General features: G+C 47.5%; 1 protein-coding gene across 1 annotated transcript; it reads right to left on the minus strand.

The window, feature by feature from the left end:
* Positions 1–237: 237 nt before the first annotated feature.
* On the minus strand, positions 238–10,099 carry TMEM200C (transmembrane protein 200C). The gene is made up of 2 exons (XM_032293335.1): positions 9,592–10,099; positions 238–6,711 (listed from the first exon to the last, which is right to left on the minus strand). Exon 2 carries the CDS (start codon positions 6,615–6,617, stop codon positions 4,755–4,757), a length of 1,863 nt encoding a protein of 620 aa, XP_032149226.1. The 5' UTR covers positions 6,618–6,711; positions 9,592–10,099; the 3' UTR covers positions 238–4,754.
* Positions 10,100–10,308: the final 209 nt, after the last annotated feature.

Below are 10,308 nucleotides of genomic sequence, written 5' to 3' on the forward strand. Positions count from 1 at the left end.
TTCACATTCATGTGGAGTCAACATTAGCACAGTGCTTTTCTGATGTCATACATAAATGGATGTCATGCAGAAAATAAGGAGCTCCTCAGGGCTTGGGAGAGTTGCAGGTAGTTTGACTAAATTTGGACTCCTTAACTAGTGGTGGCTTAATAGATAAAACATAGAATTTTCATATGAGTTTAAAGAAGAGTCTCATTCCTTTTTGAAGAAAAAACCTCAAAGATAACTTCCCTGCACTGGGACAGGGTGTCTTAGATTGTTTTTCAGAGTTAGTCATTCAAAAACTTAGTCTAAATGTTTCCCCAATGATTTTTACTCTTCCCTTTCAAATAATAATAAAAATTTTAAAATGGTCTTGGTCTACAGAAAACAAACTCCATAAACATCAACCTATTCTTTATTTGTTATAAATGAGAAAAATATCAATCTTAAACTGCAACCTTTAACACAAGAAGATCTTGTTCATAGAATGTATTTTTATATCTTGGCAAAAATACTTTCCTAATTGAAATACAAGATCACATACTTAGTTTGTACTAATTTTATACATCAGAGGGTTTTTTAAGTTCTCTAGCTCAAAAAATTTCAAAACTGTGTCTTAAAAAACTCAAAATTACTAAAGAAAAAATTAATATAGAAAAAACTTTTGTCTAGACAATTTAAATAAATCAATAGAGCCCTGATCTTTACTTAAGGCCTAATAGTTAGGGGGCTGAGACCTCAGGGACTTGCCTAGGCTTTCTGATATGGCTAGCCTCAATAAATAGAAATGGAATAATTGTGGCTAAATACAGCCATGTGTACCAGCCTGGGCATTCATTCATTGTTATACAATATTATAATCCTGGGACCATAAGGAGCATATATCTAGCTCTTGATGGTTCTATGTTCTATCAGGAAGCATTGCAGCAGAATAAGCCCTCATTTTTTAAGGTCTAATTTTTCTTGCTGATATACCTAAATTATAAAGACTTTTTCGTACATTAAGTTTATGGTTGTCCCTAGCAACTGAGTAGTAAATTTAGCCTACTAATTGCTTTTCTGTATTTTGCCTTAATAATAGTAGTTAACATTTACTGAATATTTTTATGTGCCAGGAGTTGTTCTAAGTCCTTTAATTATATTAGTTTATTTATTCCTCACTTAAATAATTAATTCTATGAGTCAAATGCTATTTATCTCCATTTAATAGATGTGAAGACCCAGTTATAATTTTATATAAGCCCCCAAGTCATACTTTGAGCCACTATGTTATGTTGCCTCACACTTTAGATTTTTAAGCCAGAAATTATTCTGTTAATAAAAAGGAAGGTCATATGAAGTAATTGTTTTGCAATTGATTCTATTTTAAATAAAATGAACAAAACTTTTTATGGTACTCTCTATGTGCCAAGCCCATTATAAGCACTTTAAACAAATATTAGTTTATTTAATCTTTACCCCAGTCTTATAAGGCAGGGACATTATTATTCCTATTGTGTGGAAAAGGAAATTGGGACACAGAGAGACTAAGAAGCTTGCCCATGGTCACCCAGCTGGTACATGATAGAAATTCAGGGGAAAAATACCATCACACCAATTCTTGCAATTATTTTAATTTAACATTCTAGTCCTGCTACTACTGTCTCTGAATAAATTGTTCCATCTTTCTAAATCTTAGGAACCTCATTTATAAATTAAAGGTGGGGGGACTCCATGATCTATAAGGCCCTTTCAAATGCTCCTATTTATTCAGTACAAAAACACCTGAAAAGTCACTTTGAAAAAAGCTTGTTCATGCCAGTCTGAAGCTTCACAAGCTCCAGCTTTTTATCTGACTGTGCATTCTGACAATTTTCTGTATTTCTCTAAGAGTGGTCTGGAAAGAGATCTAGCAGGAAATGAAGAATGTAGGAAGTATTTTGATGGTCTCCAGAAGTGCCAACTTCAACTCAGCATCTGCCAACAGGTCTAGATAATCCTCCAAACTCTGTGTAAATCCTGGATCCACCATTTACCAGCTGTGTAACCCTGGGCAACGATTTCATCTTTCTGACCTCACTGTCTTTCTCTGTAAAACAAGGATAATAATAATCCTACTTCACTAGAGTTGCTGTGATTCGTACAATAGTATTTAGGCCACAGTAAGTATTGAGTGAAAATTAGCATTATTATTGCAGATTTCTGCTCCTACGAAAATTAAGATTGCGAATCACTAGACTTACATACACTTCCTCTGAAGTCTAAAGAAATCCTAGGCTCCTCCCAAGATTTGGAAAGTTGAGATTAGAAAATTGATCTTTTACTATCTTCAGAAAAAAATTTCTAGTAAAATTGTTCAATAATTAAGTTAGATATTATCTGATCTGGAACTGAGTTAGGTTGCTGAAATCATTTAATTTCAGAGGGACTGTGTGTACAATATCAACATGAGCTAGATTTCATTTAATCTGATTAATATAGCTAGGCAATCAGTATCATCAAGTCTAGTCAGTTTGTTATAGGAATTTTCTAAAGTTTGTGAGATATAGACATTATTCTGCCCATTCCTCCTTAGTTAAGCTAAGAGGTATTGGTTTTATTATTTGCTATATGCCACTTAGCATTTGATAAATGTAGCATTTACAGTGCATTCTCCGAGGACTGGAAACAGTATTGTAGAATACCAGAACCTGTTTTCCCTTTTAAGTAACACACTATCTCAGTATATAAATTATCCACTACCTAAGGTAATGGAGAAGAAAACCTAAGGAAGTTTGACATTTATTTTGGAAGTGTGATAAAACAATTGACACTGGTGAAATTTAACACTACCTTGAGGTCTCATTACACTTGCTTGTCACTCCCTAGTGCAAACTCACTTTTGCTTTATAGAAGAGCCAATATATTAATCTGTAGCCTTAAAGTGAGTTATTAGTTTAATGTAGATCCAATCTGAGAATAAATTAGGTCCTTTTAAAATGTATTACAGAATGTTGCACTAATGGTAGTTGATGATGTATATTCACTCTTTGTGTGGGTACAAATGTGATATGATTACATCCAGGACAAGACCCTGAATTTAAGTAAGGCTTTTAGAGCTGAAGGAGATCACAGAGAGTCTATCATCCATCAGAGGCCCAAAGGGATTAAGTGATTTGTCTAAGGTTATACAGATAATAGGAGGATATCGCAGATTTCAGGCTAGACTTTCTTGAGTTCAAGTTGAAGGAAGGTCCATTCTTCTAAAGTATGCATTCAGAAAACATATTATAACGGTAATAATAATTACAATAACCACCATTTATTGAATACATCCTCTGGGCCAAGTGTTCTGCTGGACTCCACACATAGAAGCCCTTCTCTGACCCCGACCCTGTTCTATTCCCCTCATAGCTCCATGAGGTATGTCTGGCTGTCTTCATTTTATAGACAGATGTCAGACTCCGGATTTGTGACTTGTACAAGGCCACACAGCTAGGAAATGCCAACAGCTGGGTCCAGCTGGGTCAGCTCTGAATCTGCACTCTTTCTACAGGACTAGCTGCTTTGCCCAAGGGGACCAAAATGACCACATCTTGTCTCCTGGTTTTGAAAATTAACAAATTCACTTTTAATGACATCAGGTGTAAACAATCTACCAAATTATTAAAACATTATCTTTTTGCCTATGCAGGCCGTGGATTCAAGACCATGAACTTATAATCAGTGATATCCAAGAGGATGGGAAGGGGATATTAAGCCTGGTGCTTTGCAAATTAATGCTTGGAGGTAAACAAGGAGTATCACAGGAAATTACTATTTCCTTAACTTTTCATTCTATTTGAAAGAGAAATTCCCAAATGCTAAATACTACCCTATATTTTAATCCTAAAATTACACTGGACATGTGACAATGGTGCTGAGTACTTTGGGGGAAGGTCACAACAATCCTGGTAGCAGTGTCATAGCAAAATATTTTAAATGTACCACATGAGCTAGCTCCAAGGCAAAATGAGGCAATATTATGTTTAACTGTTTGTTCGGAAACTTCTTTTATTAAAAAAGATTTAAATATTAATGCTATTTTCAATACAGGTGTGATAACACTCAATAAAGCATAGTGTAATTGATATAAATTTCGGAATGTAACAGTCCATCTAGTTCCTGGCCCCCTCCAGTCTCCACCACATACCCTAGTAGCAAAACATATACACCCTTTTAAAAAATAAAGAAGCTTTTGGGCATTGGGTGAGCAGAGTGGGGTGGGGCAAGGAAAGTGTTCTTTCCTGAATTACTCACACTTTTGGCTTTGACTTCAGTTAGTAACATCAATTCTAAGAAAACTGAGACAAACTCTTCTACGTTCCGCAAAGGGAGGGAGAAAAAAAGCCTGCCATTCGCAAGCGGCTATGGGCAAAACCAGCGCAGAGTACAGGGGTCGGGAAATTAGAGATTAAAAAAAATTGGAGTAAAGTGCACAGTTACCGTGAAAAATATATTATTTTGATCCTAAGAAAATTAAAAGAATTTTTATCTAATGGACTAGATTGCTGACCTTTTAACACATTTGGTTTTCATTGAACATACAATCACCATCGGACATAAAAAGACCAGTTTGCTTTAAAAAAAATTCCTTGGAGTTATCTACAGGAGTCTTGTGGACGCAATTCAAGGATAACATTCCGCAGCTCTTTGGATATTGAATGATGTCCTCGGATAAGTCCACAAAAGAAACAGGGACCTGTTAATGCACTGATTCAAGTAGGCGTTTCTCCCATTTTCTCCCTCCTTCTCCCCCCACCCCACTCCTTTCTCTAAATGTCTGTGCTTTCCAGTTCTCCTTCTGCCCCTATGGCATGAGACCTGGAAATCATGAAGAGTTTCTCCTTGTTTGTAAACTGCCTCTGCATCGGCTGAGGTTGCTCGGCCGTGGGTGGCTCTTGGCTGGCACCCTCCGGGGAGCTCTGCTCCGCACCCGGAGCGGGGTCGGCCACAGAGTCTGGCGTTTGACCCGCTGCTGCGTCCAAGACCGACTCCGAGGAGGTGCCGGCCTCCCGCAGGGGGGTGTAGCCCTTATTGCTGCTGGATGGGTCATCCGACTGGGAGCTCCCCGAGTCCCGCCGGGTGGGGGGCGAGTCCTCCAGCCGCAGGGGTGGCGAGGTGGAGGCGGCTTTGGCCAGAGGGCTCGAGTCAGGGTCCGCACTGCCCCGGGAGGGCGGGGGTTCGGGGGACGGCGGCGCCCTGTAGTCCGGGAGCCCGCTGGTGCTGCGGCGCCGCAAGGCCGCGTACCTGCCGGTCCTGGGCAGGCGGCCGCCCTGCCCCCTGGCGGCGCGCACAGCTACCGCGCCTTCGGGCTCCTCCAGCTCTCCGCGCGCCGGGCGCACGCTGCCCTCGGCTCCGCGGAGGTTGGTCATGCTCAGGTCAAGCTCGCCCCTCGGGATCTCCAGGGAGCCGCGTTCCCCCGGCGGCCTCTGCCAGCTGCAGCTCGCGCCCTCCGCGTCCGCGTCCCTGTCGCGGTCCCCTTGCAAGGGCAGCAGCGCGAAGGCGCTCAGCGAGGAGCCCACGAGGGAGCTGGCGGTGCTCTGGCGCCCCCAGCTCTCGGGTGGGCTGCAGGGAGCCGGACTGCTGCAGCTGCTGGCGGCCGCGGCGGCGGTGGCAACGGCGGCCCGGCGACGGCCGGCCACGCCCGAGCGCTCGCGGTAGACGCTGTACACGGCCTCGGCCAGGCTCGGGGGCTCCCGCGGGCAGCGCGGGGAAGAGGCCAGGTCCGGGGGGGACGCGGCGCCCCGGCGTCGGCCGCCGCTCAGCGCCGCGGGTTGAGGCGGCCACGAGCCCTTGGCCAGCACCGCCGCCGCTCCGAAGGCGTCCCCGGCGCCACCGCAGCTCCCGGACTTCAGCTCCAGGCCCCGCGACTGCACGTAGCTGAGGAAGCCGTTGAGCGGTATGGCCCCGGGGGGCGCCGCGGCGGGGGCCGACGACGACGAGGAGGCGGCGGCGGCTGCGGCGGCGGCGGCGGCGGCCGCCAGGTCTTTGGCGCGGAGGCTGTGCACGTCGATGACGGTGGAGTAGAGGTCACGCAGGTTGATGATCTTGGTCTTCTTGTCCCGGTTCTCATGGAGGACCGCGTTTGCGCAGATGAAGAGAAAGATGCCGATGCCCATGATGAGGGGCCCGAATACCTTGAGCTTGTCAGAGTGCAGGTAGCCAGAGAAGATGCGGAAGAAGAAGCCCACCGACGTGGAGGAAGAGGAAGGGGCGGCGGCTCGCGCTGGAGGCGCGCTCCTCGGCACGCCCGCGGAACTGGAGTTGACACCCCCTGGAGCCCCAGGGTGGCTCCTGGACCGGTTTTTGCTGCCACTGCTGCTGCTGTTGGCCGTGGTCGGGACGCGGTGGCGGCTGCCCTCAGGCGGCAGCTGCTTACCCCCCTCTCGACTGGCCCCATTGACCTTCGGCCAGTAGCCCACCACCGCCATGGCTATGCCCACCAACAGCACCAGGATCCCGCAGAGGGCGATGAGCCCTGAGATGGAGCACAGCTTCAGCTTGCCTTTCACTACCACCACGTCGTTCTTGCGCCTCTTCTTGGATTTCCGCTTGCGCTTGGGGATCTGGCTTGGGGGGCGGAGTGGATCCTGCTTTCTGGCGGAAATCCTCAGCAGGCCGCCGGTGGCGATCATGGCGAACTCGTGGAGTGCGGGACTAGCCTCTGGGGTGGAGGCTTGCGCGGGGAGGGCGCCAACTGCCCACTAGCTGCTCAGCCACCTCCTCCTGCTGCAAAGCAGAGAAAGACAGTCAGAGGGTGTTGGCTTGGCTGCAGTGACATCTCACGCTGCAACTGCCCTGCTCCCAGATCCCACTCCATGTGTGTCCCTCCCCAGGGCCTTTATCCACTAACCCAAGCGAAGGCCGTGTACAGAGGCTGGGGCCAGGTAGACATTAGGGAAGGGAAACGTTGTTGCAACAACTAATAGGTTCTTATAAAACACTGCAATAACTAATAGGTGGTGAGAAAACAATGATGAGAGTCTGCCTTCTTCTCCCCACTCCTCATCCATTTCCCCCATACATTCCATGGGTAATATGAGGGTTTGAAATGAACAACGGAGTTCCAGCCATTAGTAAAATGTAAATGATCTTGGTCTTCTTGTCCATAGTAAATGTAGGAAAGTTAAGGACTTTCCTGGCAAGATTCTTTCCCTTAGTCCTACTGGAATTGGAAGATTTTTCAAGGGAGCTGCCACAGGAATTTCAAGTCTCTCTAAGCTGGGGAATCTGTCAATGTGTGGCCCAAAACACTCACAAAAGTTACTACCGTGTGAAGACAAAGGAATTTATTTCACTGGATGAAAATTAAAGGTCATATAATGGCAGGTAGGCAGTTTATTTACTTCAGCCAATTAAAAGAGAGTTCACCACTGGGGAAGCAGCAGAGATATTGCAATACTCTGACAATAAATCCCTTCACAAAGTCATCTCCCACCTATGCCTGTTCCTACAGCTAAGTGCAAGCAGATCCCTTGCACAGCCTTCTCTCCTCTCGGCAACATCTGGACAGCTTCTTGGGGTGGAATATTTAGTTTTAGGTAACTGCTTATGTAACTGAGCTCTTCCTTCTTGCCTTCTCTGCTCCCTAGAGGAACTCCCTTAAAGGTATCATGTGCCAGATTTCATCAGGAAATTTGAGATGTCCCCTGGAATCTCCAAGAGAAAGATCTTTTTCTCACGTGGGAAAATTACAATTAAAAAAACACTCTGCCACAATAGCTTTCTGACCCCTTATTCAAGTGCCAAGAGCATGCTACAGAATTCCAGTATTCAAATGAGTAGGCAATTAACTAGGTAAAGCAGTCTGCATAATATGATGATCTGTAGAATGACATTTCCTCCAAGCCAAAGCTGGTTTTGTTTTGTTTTGTTTTTTCTCATCCTTTTCACATGAGGTCATTTTTAGGAAGGGAGGGTGGCAACAATCAATGGACTACTCTTAGGAAGTTTATTTAGCAGTTAGTAATAAGGCCTGGGTAGGTAAATTCACAAATGCATATTTTTGGTTATTCGGCAGCCTCTAAAAATTTCTGTCTTGCTGTATCCCCAGGGTAAAACATTTTCTGTTCCATTGGTTGTGTTCCTTCCTATGAGATGCTAAAATTAAGGGCATTGTATGAACTGAAAGACTTAGTTATCACTCCCAAACCTTTTGGTATTCTATCCTTTATTAGATAATTCATGTTTTAGAATAAATTGTCCCTTGAAAACGTGTGGCAGGTAGAATTTTGCTTTTCATTGGTGTTTGGGTGCAAGGCTTTGGCCCTTGAGTTCCTCCATTATACCAATATAGGCAGGATCTTTTCTCCATCAGTGGGAATGCAAATGGTAATCAGTTCTTTACAATGTTGCAAATCAATATCTCTTTGGAACTTAGTTGGGTTTCAGTAAAGAGAAGCACCAGGTAGATTAGAGAGGGGTCAGTATAGAGAATACATCTATAAAGCTTTTAAATTTTATTATAAGAATGAGCTGCACCAGTAAGTACAGATTAAAAAAAAAAAAAAAAAAGCTTACTGTCTATACCTCTCATCTCAAATAAATAGGCTCATTTATGACGTGGCTGTAACATACAGACTGTTGTTGTAAGTGATCCCTGGAGTCCAGCATCTTAAATAATCCGGAGATCCATAGTTATCTTAAGAAGGCTTTAAGGACCAGACATTTGATAAGCGAACTCAGTTGGCAGGGTGGCTCTCCCACCGGAGAAAGGCTATATGTTTGGTGTGGCATGGATCAGGTGCACCGGGATGCTGGATGTCTTGGGGGAGGGGGGCACCCACTTGGATTTCTCCTCAGCAAAGCAGCTTTGGCTCCGGTAGAATGTAAGGAAGGTTGGAATGGATTTCAACCATCCTTACAGCAGATCTTTAAAATGAGTTTAATAGCTAGTAATTAACTCCCTCGTTTATTGTTCCTTCAGCTCTGCAGAAGGCTGTACTCCCTTTTAATGTATCACCATCTGACATGACATACAGACAAAGGTCAGATGCCACGGGAGACCCACCTTTGAGGTTTTCCTTTATACCTAATGAAAGAAAACAAACTTAGCAGTCAAGCTTGGCTGCCCTCGCAATTTACTGCCTGGAGCTGGTCTTACCGTGGTTAAGGAATGGAGGATGGGGGAAGCAAAGGAGGGATGTCTAAAAATACAACTGCTTCCAAGAGAGACATTCAAGTTCTCAGCTCATGATGGATTGAGCCCCACTCTGAGGCTCGGAGGCTCGGAGCCCACAGGCTGGGAGCGCTATTCTGTGTCTGGCACCCAACCCAGGTCCTAGACCCCTGGCCCCTCACGGGCAGGATGGCGACCCCCTGGCCCCTGGCTGTGGTCTACTTATTGATGTTGGCTGGAGTCACATGAGTCCAGCAGCTGCGCGTCCGCTTCTGGAAAGACAAGCAGGAGCGAAGTGAGGGCAATCCTGAACTCGCTTTTTCTGCGCAGCGCATCCCGTGTAGCCCTCCCGGTAAAAAGCCTGTCCCCGAACACCAGCCCGGGTGGCGGGGACTTGGAGACCTGAGGGGCGGAGAGGGGTCCCGGGGGCTGGGGACTGGCAGAATTGCTCAAAATGGCAGCACTCTCCGCACACAAGATCGCTCACTTACCCAGGGAGACCGGGGGAGGTCGGGGCCGGCGAACGGGCGCTCGGGCAACACAAAGGAACCATGGAGAAACTTTTTCAGCCCGAGCCGACGGCGGAGCGCAGGGACAGCGCCCCGGGGCCCTGCATTGGAGCCCGGCTCAGCAGCCCCGCGGGGGCGAGCGCCCGCCCCAGGCTCGCAGTCCCCTCCGGGGCCGTGGCGGGAGCCATTTCCAAGAGTTTCCAAGAAGTGTCAGGTCCTCCGCATCCCGCATCCCGTCTCGGAGCCCTCCTCTCCGCCGCTCCTCCTCCCGCTGGCGGCGTCTCCTAGCGCGGCGCTCCCGGGCCGGTCCCCGCAGCCGCGCCGCCGGCCCTCCAGCCTCTTTTGTGTGGCTGCGGCGCGCCGGGCTCCGCCGGGTGGAGTTGAGCCCGCGGCGGCGGCTCGGGGCGGCCGGACTGGCGGCTGTTGCTAAGAGACCGGAGCCATGACACAGGAAAATTGCGGCAGGGTGGCGGTCGGGGCCCGCCCGGCTCGGCGGCGTAGGGGGGGGGCTCCCCCGCCCCCCGCCCCGCCCCGCCCCCTCCTCCGGCGCACCCCCCCCGGCACGCCGCTGGCCTTCCCCGCTCCCCCGCGTCCTCAGCCGCCTGCCACCCGTCCCTTCGGAAGCTGGGTGCTTCCCCGGGGAGAAGGCGCGAGGGGAGGCGGCGGAGGCAGCCGGTGCGGGGCGCTCGGGCCAAGGGG

The sequence above is a fragment of the Sapajus apella genome, unplaced genomic scaffold (genome assembly GCF_009761245.1).
Source record: "Sapajus apella isolate SASKATOON/1434 unplaced genomic scaffold, GSC_monkey_1.0 scaffold29, whole genome shotgun sequence".
In the NCBI taxonomy this organism is placed as follows: domain Eukaryota; kingdom Metazoa; phylum Chordata; class Mammalia; order Primates; family Cebidae; genus Sapajus; species Sapajus apella.

What these genes read in the sequence shown, in the direction of transcription:
- TMEM200C (XM_032293335.1), bottom strand. Translation starts at nt 6,617, where the DNA reads ATGATCGCCACCGGCGGCCTGCTGAGGATTTCCGCCAGAAAGCAGGAT.